Consider the following 16,703-nt stretch of genomic DNA (forward strand, 5'->3'; position numbering starts at 1 on the left):
CACACTGCCCATTCCAGCTTCTCATTCTTGATTGAATTGTAGAGGGCCTGCAAAAGAAGAGAAATGAGATTAGATTATTGTTTGATCCTTGCTATATATACATTAAAATTCTAAGGAAAATTACCTAACTAATACCAACAAGCAAGCTGTATCTCATCAAGGGAGTACCATATCTGCTCATAGTAACACAAAAGCCTTGAGCAGAAATATCATTTAAGGAAAAAATTTCAGAATGTAGGGTTTGCGATTACAATCATTTTCTCAAGCAGGTTTTTGGGTTTTGTGATTTGGGTCTTTTAAGAATAATCCTGTTAAGTTTGCAAAATCCACAAGACTACAGCCTTGAAATTCAAGGTCCAACTTTATTCCTGATAGTCAGTGAGATTTTTTTTGTCACTGACTTCAATGAGGCCAAGATTCCACCATACAGGCTTATCTGTAAAACTATGCCAGAATAGCTATCCAAAGGCCCTGAGCATCAAAGATGCCTGAATGCTTTCCCAGTCACACACCCAAACATAAACACGTTCCATTTCTAAGTGCAAAACAGAAAATGAACCATAAGCAGCTTTCGTGCTTGAAGATCAATGTCTTGGACTGCTCCCTGCTAACATCATTCCTCTTTCAATTCATAGGAAAGATGCCGGTAGATTTCACACCAAAGGTCACGAAAAGGTTGACTTAAGCCTGGGACATCAGACAGTTGGGATGGATTTATTTTGAGAGGGAGTAAGTACATCACATCAAGTGTGCCTGATTTCAGCCCTCCAATAGCTGATGCATACAATGGATAAATGCTTGCTATTAGTACAAGCTAATGGAGTTCTTCAAATAGGCCCCTTGACTCAAGTGAAGTATTTTGGTATGGAATGTCCCTGATTCTCGCACTTCTAATCCACATTTGTAATTTACCTTATATACATAGCTAGATTTACTCCCTCTGGCACATAACTCCTACACAGCCTCAAAATACGTTAACGTGTAGAAGAACTGTTGATGCACACGGTTACCAAAAAGTAGCACATCAAGTATGAACAAGCCTGAAAATCACATACTATAATAGCTATGACATGCTCAACAGAAACATTAGCATTTAAATAGCCTTAACTCTGACCTAAACCAAAAATGATTTGGAAAACCGAAAAGTTGAAACTAGTCTTCTGCATATGCCACAGCTGAACTTGTAATGAGAATCCCATGAGCACATCTCACTGCTCATCCTGTGATCCAGTGGCTCCTTTCCAAATCTTGTACGGTCTATTTGAAGATCCTTAATACTCAGCTCTGAGAAAATCTGGCTTGATTGAACCATACACAAGCAGGTCAAACATACCGGTACAACTTGCCTCACACTGATGCTACACATGCAGCAAATTTTAGTCACAGTGTACCATAAAAGCAGGTTTCTCAGAGCAACAGAACAGGTATGGCCACCAGGAGGAATCACCCCACATCCTACCTATACTGAGCTAGCAGAGAGATGTCCTTACTGCTACAGGGACTTTGCTATGCTACTCACAGCAATATGATTAAATATTTCCAACTCTGGAGTTTTCACTGTATTTCTATATATCCATCCTGTCTTCTCCAAACTTGTATAAGGAGCTCTGATCCAAAGGCAAACAGCCAAAGGTGAAGGAAAGGGCATTTATGGCAGTTTGTAGGCACTTTGCTTAATGTTCAGGTTAGAGCTATAAAGAGATTTTAAGATCACCCTGCAGGAAGAAAGCAAAAGAAAGGGCTAACATTTCTCCTACTATGCAGCCAGCAGTCCAGCAGAATCAGACACACCTCTGCTTTTCTGCAAAAGCAGATGCTAACACTGATTCCCTGGGGTCACCCAATATTTTCTATTAGAAGCCACTATGTTTCTAACGATTTGGCGAAAGCTCCTCTCTTATTCTTTGACTTGTCCTTTTCTTCCTACTATGATTAAAATATTCTCTTACATTTTAAGCCAGAAAACTATTTCCGAATATAAGGCAAAGAGGTTTCATTTTTTTTCTGCAGTTGCCTCCTTATTTTTTCAGAAACAGCATTTTTTTTCTCCATCTGGTTAGATGAGCTTTTGAAACATAGTAAAAACCTGGCCTAGGGTATCAGAAAGGTCTTTTGCTGCTCTCTGACCCAAATGCCTACAAGATTGGGTCATGACCTCTGAAAATGAACACCTGCCCTATGCAGTACTACTATTTATGGAATTTTGCTGCAAAGGAAGTCTCTAGGCATCACTACAGCCAAACAGCAGGACATACAAAAGCAGCATTCCAGATTGGTGCGGGAACAACAAATGCCGCAGGCTTTTGCCTTGTGAAAAGTGACACGTGTTTGTCCCAATCTTTACTGATGAGCCAGACTCCATCTTACTTCTTTAGGGAGTAACAGACACCAACCCAGTCACATGGCATACATCTGATGAAGGACACAGCGTCCCCCATGGAGCATCAAATACAGCCTCTCAGAAAGTCTCTGCTATTTACAAAAATGAAAGAGAAAACCCTAGAGAGTATCCACAGCCTGGGCAGCTGTATACAGGACATGTTTGGTGTGCCTACCGAGCATGTTCAGTGAGACCTCAGGGAGTACACCTCTCAAGGAATGGAGATACATGAGCTCTCATGCTTGCCCCTCAACTCACCTCTCTGGCAGACTGCTGCCAGGCTACCCACTTGCCGCCGTACTCACCAGCCTTTTAGAGCTGCTTTATGTTCCCTCTCCAAAGCAATTTACACTTTAAAATTTTCCTGATGTCTACTGGGCTCTCATATTATCTGGAGAAGAAAAATGTCCTCCTCCCATGTTTTGCAACCACTAGCAGATGCGTACAGCCCAGCACCTGCTCTATCATTTATTTCATGGCTATTTCCCAAGGCCTTGATTCAGACAGCAGCTCTTTTCAGACATTTCTCCAGAGTATGATTAAATCAAACAAACTCGGAGACAAGCACTTAAATGTTCACTAAATTGCAACAAAGCTGATGAGAAATTATGGTGGGGACACGACTTTCACTGTACTTAACTAGCTGCAAGGACAGGTTTTATTAACTCATGTTTCCTCACAGGGAAATGACAAAAAAAAAAAAGTTCTGACTTGAAGCACTCTTACAAGCTTGAGAACAATCACAGCTTCTCACCTGCTAGCCTGAGAAGTGCTTGGCAAATTTGCTATCTAAGCCAGAAAACTGGACGCTGGACCACAACAGGGAATGCCAGAATGAATACTGGTCTCATTTTCCAAGCTGGACCAATACCACTTGGAAAGGAGAGAGACTTTCTATCTCTTTTGGCACCCAAGGCTACTGTAGGCAGGATCCAAATCCTCAGCTACTGACTACTTAGCAGTACTCAACTGCACTGCTTCAACTCTTAAGCTCTGTTAACCCAGATCACAAAAACCTACTCCTTACAGCTTTCCCTTTTCTGAGAATTGCTGATGTCCGGGTCCACCACTCCTGAGGCCCAGCACCACTCTAAGCTCCCTGGAAAAATAAATGCAGTTTTGAGAGAAGAATAAGATAAATCAACGGCTGTACAAAACAGAAGGCAACATCCTAGACACCTTCCTTATTTTAACTCCAATGCTGTTTCCTACAGCTCAAATTTGACCCTTAGAAGACTGCAGTATTAAAAAACAATGGGATTTGTTATGTATTTGTGGGATTTGTTTGTATTTGTTTACAAACTGGGCAAGAAAGTTACACTTTCTTTTTTAAGTAAGTGGAAGACTATAACTCTCTAAGAAGATGCTGAATTCCATCCCCATTTTCCCTTTGGTAAGCAGGTAGGTCAACTAAAAACCCAGATTTTCACAAGCTCTCACCAGCTGGTACTTCTATTCCAACTGGAAAGAGAAGCAAAGCTAAGCAGGGAGTGCTTCTGAAAATTCTTGTTTATTTTACAAAGCTGGCAAGTAAAAAAGGTCACTCACCATCCTCACCTCCCTCAAAACCTTGTCACATGCACGAACCATTGGACTCATTTAAACAGGCTCCTCTCGGCACCTGCCAGCTATGCTATGACTCAGCCTCTACATGCAGAAGCGGTGAACAAAAGAAAGGCACAACCAGGTGTGCACACAGGGACAAAGACTTAATGAATTACCCAGATACTTATCCTGGTGAATCATCTAGGTAACAAGTAGGCACAGGGTCCCCAAAGCCTGGCCAGCAGAGTGCAAGAGGTCCTAGGGCACTGTGCAAACCTCTCCCTTGAAAGGCAAAATAGGGCTGGCTCTTGAAGCAGACTGCTGACTTTCTCTGACACTCACCCATCCAGAAAAGCCTGCCAAGAGGAAAAGCAATACATTGCAGGTATTTCTTATACCTGCTCCCTGTACAGAAGATCAAAAGATGAGCCAGGAAATGCCTGCTGTGAGCAGGTAAACAGGCAAAACCAAAACAGAGTTCAGAGAGCCAGCAGAGATGACCCACACTGTCTTCTCCAGTTTTTGTTTCCCAGGCTCTCTGCTCACACCCAGTTCCACCCTGATTTCTAGAGTCATTGTTGGGGGAATGACCAACTGACCATTGCAGGAGATACCCCAGGTGGCTTTTGCAGCCGCCAGGACAGGGATGCACATGTGCTCTCTGACCCAGGCCCCTGCCACCATCCCCTGCAGCCACTGTTAGAAAAAGCCCTGCCTGGGGACATTTCTTCTTCACCTCCAGCTTGTAGCTGATCCCAGGGAGTCACGGAAGCCCCAGTCACACCTCTGGGCAAAGACATGCTCAGTCTTTGCAATCAGAAGTGCTCAGTCAGAAGTTCAGCATCTCCCCCAGTCACTCAGCACCGATCCGTCAGCTTGGCCCCTGGGATCACAGCAGTCAGCAGGCACCAGCCCCAGCTCCTGCCATTCGTGGTTGATGGAGGGAGGAAAACCAAGAAAAGCAGCAGAACCCTACAAAAATAAAAAAGGTTACAGAGGCAACAGATACCAGACATCGCAGGTGTCTGTATGCAGTCCTGATAGGTGTTCATGTGCCCATCCATTGGATCCAGCTGTGTCTCTGTGTCATTGCCTTCTGCCAGATTTGGATGGGGTGTGACATATTGCTATATACCACTCCTGGTTTGCTGTTTAGGTGGTTACCTGAAGGTTGACCCTCCTCAAGAATTCTTGCTTGCCTACAGATCTACATTACTTCATGATCTCCTATTTGCCACCCTCCCCCAAAATCCAGATCTTGAAATTTTCTCCTCTCCTCATGCACAGATCTTTAACACCTGGCAAAGCGAGAAGGGCTCTGCTCACTGAGTGCCTGTAGCTCCTTGCCAGGCTCAAAGCCCACATGCCCCTGCTATCTCATGCATTTTCCCCCTTCTGATAAGGATGCAGCAAGGATGCCAGAGTAGTACCTCAACAAGCCCGTGGGTTAGTACACGGCATGGCATGCCTGCTGATATCTCTCTCAATTTCAAATTCCACTGGTTTGTACAACAAACGTTCTTCTATCAAGCCGGCATACATTATTCATAAAACACCACAGAGCTGTTCAGCAGCATATGGAACTGATGAATGTTGTTTTGGTGTGGGTGGAGATAGGGTTGATAGGAATGTTTTAGGGGGAAGGAAAGGAGATCATTTCACCCAGGGAATTTCAAGTGCGTCACCAACTGGAGGAGAACATTTCTAAGAGAAACTCCTCTGTTAAAAATCTGGTTTGTGTGGAGAAGTGGGGGGAGGGGGAGAAAGAAAAAAGGAAGGAAAGATTGTGCCAGATATATCATCAGGAAACAGAAAAGGATGGGTAGCTAGGGCTCCTGAGAGCCAAGAAATTGACGCCACACAAGAAATGCATCCTCTGTAAAACTGAGACATGGGAGTTGCTAGAAAAGATTTGTTCTGTACTTGCTGGAGTGTTTAATCAGTGTTACTAGTAAAGGCAGCATACTGAATTATTATGAGTGAACAGAGAAAAGGCTAGAGAAGTGTTCTTGATAGTGGAGCACCTACACACCTATTTCAGAAATTGTTTTATCAACCTCGTGCATTTGTAGGCAGGACAGGCACAGGCATTCTGCAATTCAGTCCATGGCTGCGGGAAAACAGAGTCTGTCGAGAGGAGAGACTGCTTAGCACGCTAGGTCACACAGACAATCCTAAAGTAATCTGACTCGCCTTGCATGCAGCCTAGGGTTGAGCCTGCTCTCCTGAGAACAACAGTACATCAATTCACAGTATCCTTTTTGCAGCTTCTCCCGCTGGCCTGAGGCTTGTGGTACCTGCCTGTAACACACACCCAGGACACATCACCACATTACCAAGTGCAGCCTGTATACAAACAGGTGCATGTGTGTATATATGTGTGCACAGAAGCACTACCTGATGTTTTTCAAGGAGATGACGGGTCCTTGGGCTACCTAGATTGCTTGATGCTGGCAGCCCGCAGACCTCATATGCAGGCACCATGTTGGTACCTTGTTCGTACTGGCTAAAGCATAAAGCTATGTAATACTCTCTATCTCAGCAAAATAGGCTGAGTCACGTAAGTGCAAAGTATCAGAGGAGTATGTTTCTGAGGCACAAGTGGTTTAAATCTGTCTCCTGCCCTGCTGAAGCAGTCACAGAAACAGATCTTGAGCACTGTAATTACTTTGTCTGGGGAGCAGATAAAATACAAGGCAGTCCAGACACAAAGAGGGAATCACATCCACAGAAATATGGAAGAGGACAAGTCCACAAATTGAGCCCAGCTTGAGACTGCGGGGGTCTACACAGCACCACTGTCCAGAAAGTCCAGCATAGAACTGAAGACATTTTGTGAGAGGTGACATACAAGCACATACACACAGACTTACGCTGATAAAAATATCTGTGCAGTGCTACACATTGGCAACAACTTCCAGTTATCTTCCACACAACAGAAGAGCTAAAGCTCAAATATAAATCAATTCTCTAAATCAGTAACATCTTAGCAAAATAGATGGGCAGAGAAAAGAACAGAAGGGAGAACAGACATATGGAAAGAATAAGGCTGCCCAAAATCACAAGACCAATCAGTGGCAGAGCCGCTTGTCATCTTGTCAACTGGGCAGGCGTCACTGATGAGCGTATAGGGATCCTCTCAGCTCTCCACCACACAGCTTTTACAGGTCTTAGATGCTCCGCAAAAATACCTTTACATGAAATAAGGTAACAGCACTACAAACGAAAACAAAGCTGCAGTATGCTTCCCAACTTACTGAGCTAGACATGAGAAGAAGTAGGTTTCTCACACACAACAAGCTACAGCACTCAGGAGGCAGTAATGTGAATCCCACAGAGGGATGAACACAGAGCGTTCATTACTGCAGTAGCTAACTGTGTCAGACACCGTCCCTGGGAGAAAATCTCTGCCCTGGGGACATAACACCACGCATACACAAAGCCTGAGAGAGGCAACAGAGGTACACAGATTAAGGTACTCAATGTCAAAAGACCCAAGTTTCCACCGTGTGCAGAGACTTTTTGTACATAAATCCTTCCACCAAATATCATGCCGAGAGTGAAAGTGATCACACTTTCCCAGAGCACCTGGAAGACGCAGCCTTTTACTTTGGCATTATCTGGAGTAGCAGACACTGCATCAAGAGCCAAGAACGACAGTCACGCTTTTTTCTTCCACAACCTTAGCAGCATACTACTTCTTAGTTATGGTCAATAAGGCCTTCAAAATGGAGGTTCCTGAAACTGGACTGAATAAAATGCTTCATTTATTTCTATTTGCATTACTCTGTGATTAAAACTCTGCAGTTGAGGCTCTGAAATACCATACAACCTGTAAGCTGGTAGACAGTGATCTGCTAGGAACTACTGTGCGGCATTAAGATCTTATCACCATAGCAGAGGAGGTTTCTCTCAGGACAGATAGGAGATTTAGGGAAGAGCTAGTACAGGAAGATCCGTGCATGTGCCTGCTTGTTTGCATGCACACGGACACAACACATGGTTAAAAGCCTTTGGCTGATGCTCTGAAATATTTCAGCCTCATTCAACACACCTTTGCAAATGGTTATATCTTCTAATTCCAAGTCAGAATAAATGTGCAGCAGGAGTGAAAGGAGAGGAGTATTTGGTCACTGCATAAAGTTCATCCAGCCCTTGGAGACATGGAGCACCTTTGGGAGGGAGATGGCTTTTAAAGCTCTTGCCAGGGGTTCCTGGATGCCTCTCAGTTATTGAGCAGGAGCAAGGAATGGGGAAAGAAGCGATACTGCATGGAGTGGGAGTTGTTTGCCTAGGAACTGAATAACTGGGCTGGGCTGGGTAAGGAGATGCTGCACACAGTCACTGTAGCAGCTAGGCATAGCCTGTGCTACCACCCGCTACAATACAGTAATGTATTCCTATAAACGCACAAGTGATGTCTTCCTAATAACTACTTGATGGCAATATTTTATTCATGCACGCAAGTGAGACGATATTTTTACCTAGGATCCACATCTACTAAACTACAGAGCTGTACAGAAAAAGCAAAAACTATTTTTCTACTAAGAATCATTCCCATTGAACAGATAACCCCAAAGACACCACTTGCCAACTCTGGCATCTTTCCCGAGAGCAGAGCCCTGATTAGCATTCTCACTAGCAAGTTTTCACTGTTTACTATTGCACCAAGCTCAGTGACAGAGCATTCCTCTAAGACCCAGTCACCTTTTTCACCTTCAGGTGTCTAGTCAAGTCTAGAGATTTTTTTTTTCTGACCTGACAGCAATTCTGTGATCATTGCAGATCATCCAGAGCCCTTAATTCCTGCAGAGCATAACCTTTCCAACACCACCACCTCCACTCATAGCAAAGTGAAACAATATGAATATTTCATTATTTACCTTGCTTTCTTTAGTAGAAAACTCAGAGGAGTTGGAGATTTTCATAGATTTTGATCGATGGGACTGCCGCCAGAGAGATTCTTCTCGAGAGTATTTCACCGAACCTGTGGCTCTCACCCGGACCTTGCTGGTGCTCTGAACACTGTTAACTCCGATCATTTCCAAAAGTAAGCGTATAGGATGAGGGAGAAGAAAGCTAATGGCACTTCCCAATCCCCTGCAGAGGAACTGCAAAAGGTTACGTCTGGAGAGCACAGGCTCAAGCAATCAGTGTTTGCTTAAAGGCTGTTTTCTCCAGCATCTTCAGGCACACTGTTTGGAGGCAGCCTGATTATTCCAGGCATTGCTCACGTCACTGGACAGGGTAGGAAAAAAAAGAAAGGGAAAAAAAAAAAAAAGAAAAGAAGAGGCGGACAGAAAGCTCCTCCCCTGCTCCACTCCCCTCTCCAGCATTGACTCCCTCTTCATACACACACCAACAGTGAGAGAGAGGTGGAGGGAAAGATGCTGGAACAAATGCCAGCTGATCAAGCAAGAGATTAATTTTCAGTTCACACAGCCACACTTCCCTGCCCGCAACAGCCTGCCATACTCATTACTGCCTGCAATAACAAAGGACACCGTAAAAAGAGTCTTCAATCACCTGCCAGCTAGAGGCTTCTGGATGTGAGAAATACGGATGGATTCCCAGAGCACTGGAGAAACGACAAAGTTCTGGCAAGCCTCAGAAAGATGCCCCACCAAATGTCCACTACTCTAAGCATTTGCACTCATTAGCCAGTGTCCTTGCGGTGCCTTCCCAGGGGCTAGGGAGAGCAAGACCACTTTCATGCTCTAAGGGGGACTCAGAGGAAAAGAGGAGACTCTGCCAAGGTGACCAGTGCAAACCAGTGGCAGAGCTGTGAGCAAGCAGCTGGGAACCAATCTCCCCTCTCAGCGTCCAAGAGAGCTGTAGCTGTACCCCTCCATGAACAAACCGCATGCAACAGCGGCTGACTCCGCCAGCGATGCCACTCTCAAGGGGTACTCTGTTCCTCCCCAGTGGGAAAGCCACCCTGACCAGCGAAGGAAGGGCCACTACCACAGCCCACGCACACCAGAGGCACTGCTCCAACCCATGGGAACCCAGCTCTGCAGGCCAGGTGCACTTCTGGAGCCTGGAGTTGCTTTCCTCCGTGCACGGGGTGAGGGGAGGGTGGCACCAATCGCAGCTGGCGCTCTTACCAGTGGTGGATGCACTACGTAACAGAAAAGAGAGATATTTACCTCAATGTTGCAAAAGCACCATCATTTCTGGCTCCTGGAGACCCAGAGTGCAGCAGAGTGTGCAATGCCATGGCAACGTGCTCCGATGAGAGAGAGAGAGAGAGAGATTTCTGCTCTGCTCGGCATGGGGTCGTGGCAGCTGCCGGAGCAGGTGGAGCCCCTCATGCAAGCACCAAGGCAGAAGTGAACAACAGAGACATTATCCCAAACTCAGAAGAGGCAAAGAGCTTGTGTAGAGGGAGCATGAGGAGCTGGAAGACCGTGTGGCACAGGGACCTCACCACAGGCTAACACCAGCTTGGGCAACTTGCCCCGTGTTGCCAGCCCACTGGGCAGGATAACGCCAGCAGCAGCAGGGTTGCGGTCTGGAAGGACCCCTGAGCCTCTCATCCCACTCCCACCATGACCCACAGGGATCTGCATGTGCGGCAAAGGGATGAGGAGTTGCTGCCCTGGCACACTGATGCAAATGTCCCAAAGGCCGGGTGAAGGGGCTGCAGCCCCCATTCACAACTCAGTCCCATTCAGCATTGGCCGAGCCAAGTTAAGGCAGAGTGAGAGTTTGCTCACCCTATGTCACATGCATGACAGCACCCAGGAGTAGATAAGAAGCAGATTAATTGAGTGGGCTTTTCCTCTAGTGGCACCTTCTCAGCCTCTTGCAATCAGGGATTTAGGTCCTTAGTAGGCATATGGCTAGACAGCCACATTATCATCCTAGGTGCATTTTTGCTTGTTCCATTTCTGCCTTTCCAGTATGCAACAGTCCTTCGATCAGCAGGCACTCTTTGCTTGCGTTACCTCCAAGGATGCTGTCAGGGTTTAACTCCAGCCAGCAACTAGGTACTATGCAGCTGCTCACTCACCCTCCACCTCCCCACTGGACTGAGGGAGGCAATCAGAAAGACAGTTTACTAGGACAGCAAAGGAAAATATAATAACATCTATATGGATAATGATAATAATAATAATAATTTAAAAATATAATAGAATATACAAAATGAAAAATGCACAATTTCTCACCACCCAATGACCTGATACAGCCCATCCTAAGCAGCGATCATGGAACCGACAGTGACCTGGGAATGATTCCGAGCCGCAAGAGAGAGATGTCTCCCCAAAGACATGGTGGAACATATTTAAAAGTAGACTGCAGAATCCAGTGCAAACGGCAATTATACCCAAGTTGCACGAGTGTTGGTTATAAGTGACCCAGATGCAGATCCTACCCACGGATTGCAATTGGTGTGGACCACTGGGCTGAAGGACAATGATCAGGGAACAAGGGACCTAAATATCAATAGAAAAACTGTTCCTGGGGTGTCACATTTCTGATTCCCCATAGATCCTGCCTCTGTCCTCCTTGAGGTACAGAATTCTTGCCACCTTGCAAACAAGTAAAACGCATTCTTACTTCCAAGACAAGCAGGTCTAGCAAGCCCACCCCAACCACACATGTTAAGATCAAATCCCAGATGTGCTCCAGCCTTTTTACACAAATCTGTCATTGCTAGGACATACCTGAAGGAACAGAGGATGCTTTTTCTCTGTCAACAAGCAATTGCATACTCTATGTTATTTGTGCCACTTCCCAGAAAAGGTTTCACGTTACTTAACCTATCTGAAATTATCCACTGCTAGTGGAAAAGCTTTTCAAAGAAAATCTCTTCTTAGAGGAAATTTTCACTGCAATCAAACAGCTCCAGATGAGCTAAGCAGCAGGTCTCGACAGGTGCTACGTAAATGGCCACAAATCACTCCCTATCCTACCAGCCCCCTGCCTAGCAGATTATTCTTGCTCTTGGATTTATAAGGCTACCTCCCCAAGCACCCTCAACACAGCTGAAATAATTATATTCCCTAAATATCACGCACAGACCTAGGCCAATGTGAATTACGCAGAGCAATTTCATTATTAAACACAAGCTAGACAATCACAGTAACATTTCTCTTCTGTTGCCCAAGCACAGCACCATCGCTGCTGCCTAAGTGCAGCAGTTCTCCACATAGCACTCTCTGAGCTGAGGTTAGCAGATCCTCAGGTAGGACAGGAGCCTTAATTCACAAGGGAACAGGTCTGGTTCAGCTGTAACGAAGCAGCAGTCCAAAATGCCAAGGGTGACAGGCTGCATCTTGTTCAACTTTTTTTTTTTCAATGAAGCATGGAAAACACTTCTCTCTCAGCTCACACTCTGCAAAAGAGAGAGCCTCCTGAGATCATGCTTTTGAAGCCTTAAATGTCTTCAGCTCAGGGATTCAGCTCAGATTTCATCAGTGCCCCTGATTTTCATCTGCAGGTGGTAATACAATCTTTCACTTCTGACTGAACCAGTATCCCTGTGTATACAGTGACTGTCGTCTTCTGGGAAAAATCACACTTCAACATTAGAGAAGCCCCACCATTTTAGAAATTAGCATGCACACAGGATTGATTTCTGTCTGTAACTGAGCAACAGGGATTTCTGAGAAAGAAGTGGGTTGTTAACATAAATAGAGGGATAGAAGGGATTTTTTTTAAAAGAAAGGCTGATATAGCTGTGCAATACCAGAAAAATCAAAGCTGTCCACATCCAGAGGACCCTGCAGGTGTGTCAAGAAGCTATGATCTTCCCCTTGATCAGAGTCCAGCAAAGAGGTGGTGAGAAATGCAGATATTCAGTCAGTATTTAGTCTGAATAGCCCAGTGACACCACTGGGGTGACTGAAAGGATGGTGACCCTATTTATGGACCTGCCCAACAGCACCTCTAAGGAGCAAACTATAAACCAGCAGGAGAATGTGAAACTTTGAGCCAAAACAGAAGCAGGAGGGGAAAACCAGAGTGCCTACTATTCCTCTTATCTCACTCTTTTAAAGCAACACAAAAGCTTTTCACCTGTCACAGGCACTACAGCAGACTACATCATACACAGAGAAAACAGGCAGCCATTCCAACTTACTGTGCAATAAGCTCCTTCCCATCTCTTCCTCCCACCGGTCAAGTTTCCCTGGGAGACCAAATGTACTCAGTCCTTGCTTGTCCTCCTAAGGTAATTCAGCAAATCAACAACACAAGAAGAAAAGCTGTGGAACTCAAAATGAAATCAATACTGTCTTTTAGGGACCAAACCCAAGGACCATATTATTGGGTATGAAGAACTCCAATGTCCTCACACAAAGCCACAAGAATCCATTAGCATTATTTAAGCCTGATCCCAGTGACAAAAACACCACCAACAAAAGCCAACAAAATACATAAACACACACATACCAATTATCTGAAATACACTTTCAAAAGCCAGTAACACATTTGTGAAGCACAGAAAAGCTGCACTATTTAGTGCTGTTATTAAATACTGTTTGTTAAATAAACAACATTAAATCTTTCATAAGATTTCTTTCGTTCTTCCTTCATCCTTGTTTTTTTTCCTCTCTCCAAAATGGACAGGGAGGGGAACGTTAATTCTGCTGGATAAGCTACTCATACATGGTGGCTATAGAATGAGAGCTCAACAACTGATCAACAGTAACATTATTGAACTGACATTCCTGTGATATTAAGATAATGATTTCTGAGGTCTGTTGACCGGGGGGAGCTGACGAGATTAAGTCTAAATATCTCCAATTGCCATCTCTGTAAATAGCAGAAATACTAGAGCAACCACTTCATTTCTATATCCATAAGCAACCAGGTCAACAGGAACTCTAACAGCCTAACAGCAGGTATGGTGGGAGAATGATGGATATTGACAAAAAATTTCAAAATTATTTACCAAAATTATCCACCTAGCTTTCCCCGTGAGAGACTCCTATTCTCCACCAACCATGGTACATTACCAAACATTTACAGAGCTGCTGGGTTTTATCCCGTATGAATTTACCAGCAAAAAACACCTGCTGATATCTTGAGAGAGAATCTTTTGTTTTCTTATGGTTTGTATTGTAGCGCATACACTTGTGCTATAGGCTCTAAAGGAATCCCTAAGGATGACACTGATTTGTCTTACAATATGGAAAGTAATCCTTAAAATGGAAAATGGTCAAATTACAATACCCCAAAAAGCTATCTCATGTCAACTAGGCTACTGTAGCTGCATAAGCACGTGCTTTTAGACTGCTTTAACCATGAAATAAAGCACATCAACTTATAGAAGCAAGAAAACACAAGCACTGCTCCTATGACCCCATGAGGGCAACTAGAGTCTGTATGTTTTATTTTACATGAGGAGCAGGATAAAAGCACGTCCACAACCAGCTGGCTTTTGGTCACAGACACAAGTCTTTACTACTGACTTTAATATCAGTAAGCCCCTAAAAGTGAGTAGTGTCAAAACCATATTGGCTGGTGGAAGATCAAATCAATTCTGGTATCACTGTACCTCTCTAGGATCCATGCTGCATCTTGAGCCAAAAGAAACCTCTCCTGAGGTAAGTGCCCTGCTGAGAATGATGGGAGACCACAGGTTTAATGAAAATGAACTCTTTGATAACAACAGGGATGCAAAGAAACCATGACCCCTTTTATCCTGATTAGCATTGCAAGTGAAAAGATGCCATGACCCATCTTCATTTTTCTTGCAGCTTATCTGAAAACAGCTCTGTGTCACAGACTAGCTGTCGCATTTCCTGGCAAAGCATGACAGTCTCCAGGGAAAAAAAGTTTTTCCTCTCACATTCCTCCTTTTAGGAGCTATCATCTACTGCCAATAGGATTGAAAGAAATTAAGTGAGCCACATAGTAGGTACCAACTAACACAGACCAGTAAGTTCCTTAAGTTAAAGCTGCCAAATGTAATTACAGAAAACAGCAACATCTCAAATAAATCCATAAAAGTACCAAAACCCTAAAATTCTGCATGGCTGTGAGAAAACCACACGGAAGTGAACCAAGCACTGGTGCAAAGCCTACCAGCTCTCTCAAATCACCTGCAAAAACCCCCTGCAGTTCCTGCAGTGAGCGTGCTTAGAGCCAACACCACCAAAATAAACCCCTCACCACCCAGCACTCCCCCAGAGATGTGCATTAAAAAAAAAAAAAAAAGATAAACAACCACACTTCAATGCTTCCCTCTGATTCAGACAGCAAACACAATAACAATGAAAGAGGAAGGAGAGGAGGGAAAGAAGGAGAGGAGGGAAAGAAGGAGAGGAGGGAAAGAAGGAGAGGAGGGAAAGAAGGAGAGGAGGGAAAGAAGGAGAGGAGGGAAAGAAGGAGAGGAGGGAAAGAAGGAGAGGAGGGAAAGAAGGAGAGGAGGGAAAGAAGGAGAGGAGGGAAAGAAGGAGAGGAGGGAAAGAAGGAGAGGAGGGAAAGAAGGAGAGGAGGGAAAGAAGGAGAGGAGGGAAAGAAGGAGAGGAGGGAAAGAAGGAGAGGAGGGAAAGAAGGAGAGGAGGGAAAGAAGGAGAGGAGGGAAAGAAGGAGAGGAGGGAAAGAAGGAGAGGAGGGAAAGAAGGAGAGGAGGGAAAGAAGGAGAGGAGGGAAAGAAGGAGAGGAGGGAAAGAAGGAGAGGAGGGAAAGAAGGAGGAGAACCCAGGCCACTCTGAGAACCATACAGGTTTCACATGGGTGTCACCTGAACTTGCAAACATTGCACCATGGAAGTAGCAGCTCCAGGGTGGGAAATAGGCATAACTTGTGAGATTCCTTTCCTTCACAGATGCATGTACCTATGTAGTGATGGTCAGCTGTCTTGCCCCAAAAGCAGGAGAAATCCTTCCTAACCCTCACAACTTTTGCCATCTGTCAGCAGGGCAGAAAGTAGGTGGCTTGGATTTGCCTCATGTTTGTACGAGAATCTTGCAAACACTTCATCACCCAAGGAAGTCTGACCTCAGAAGGAAACTAAATGTTCCAGTTAACATCACAGGAAAGGAGGAAAAAAACATTAAATAAAATAAAAATTTAAGGAGCAACCTAGTGCTCTTGCTTGAAAAAAAAAAAACAGTGTAACTGGGTCACAGAGTGAATAGTCCAATGTAATTTGAAAAGTGTGGTTACAAACAGAAGGAAGGAATACCAAAGATTTATACAGCAATAATTCTAAAACTGGTGGAAGTAATGTTTTCTCCTCTTCTCTCTCTCTTTTTTTTAAAATATGGTATAAATTATATTCCTACTCCTCCTTCCCTCGAGTTGCAGCACAGAACTTAAATTTCAAGCAGATCAGTGGGTGGAAGATCAAAGAATGTTTTTCAGAATTTGTTTTCTACCTACATGGAGGTGGGAGTAATATGTCATAGGGACCAAAATGTATGTATGACATTGTATTAGAGATTTCCCAGCTCAAAAAAAAGCCCAAAATTCCTCCTTTAAAGTGGCAGAGCACATCATTCCTGGAGACTACCAGTCTGTATCCTCCACGCTGACATCACAAGAAATGGGAAGCTCTGAACAGTGACATTCATTCTCAGGAGCTGCTAAGCATTTCAGTTAAACCAGGGGACTACTGACAGCCTTGGCTATCTGACAGGCCAGAGAAGCTAAACATCAAGTGATTCACTTGTTTGATCAGCCTGGACAAGACACTATAGAGACCTTGCCTTCACAGATGAAAATTAAACCCCCAAACATTCATTAGGAGCCTCGTATTGAGCCACGTAATTGCAGCTAGTAGTAATGGAAATTCTTATCTGACTCTGCTTGGGTTTCAGTC

The 16,703-nt window shown here is 44.4% G+C and overlaps 1 protein-coding gene across 5 annotated transcripts in view; it reads right to left on the reverse strand.

The window, feature by feature from the left end:
• PSD3 (pleckstrin and Sec7 domain containing 3) overlaps positions 1–16,703 on the reverse strand; it is a 121,666-nt gene that overhangs the window by 43,675 nt on the left and 61,288 nt on the right. For 2 of the 5 annotated variants that reach the window (XM_086769937.1, XM_086769938.1), the window contains one exon: positions 4–47. In XM_086769937.1, coding sequence (XP_086626063.1) covers positions 4–47 — 44 coding nt within the window. Of the gene's footprint in view, positions 1–3; positions 48–559; positions 670–4,101; positions 4,251–8,808; positions 9,050–16,703 lie in introns of those variants that run through there. The other 3 variants (XM_086769939.1, XM_086769941.1, XM_086769940.1) reach the window with 3 other exon arrangements.

Source organism: Chlamydotis macqueenii, chromosome Z, assembly GCF_036417535.1.
Source record: "Chlamydotis macqueenii isolate bChlMac1 chromosome Z, bChlMac1.mat, whole genome shotgun sequence".
NCBI classification, from domain to species: domain Eukaryota; kingdom Metazoa; phylum Chordata; class Aves; order Otidiformes; family Otididae; genus Chlamydotis; species Chlamydotis macqueenii.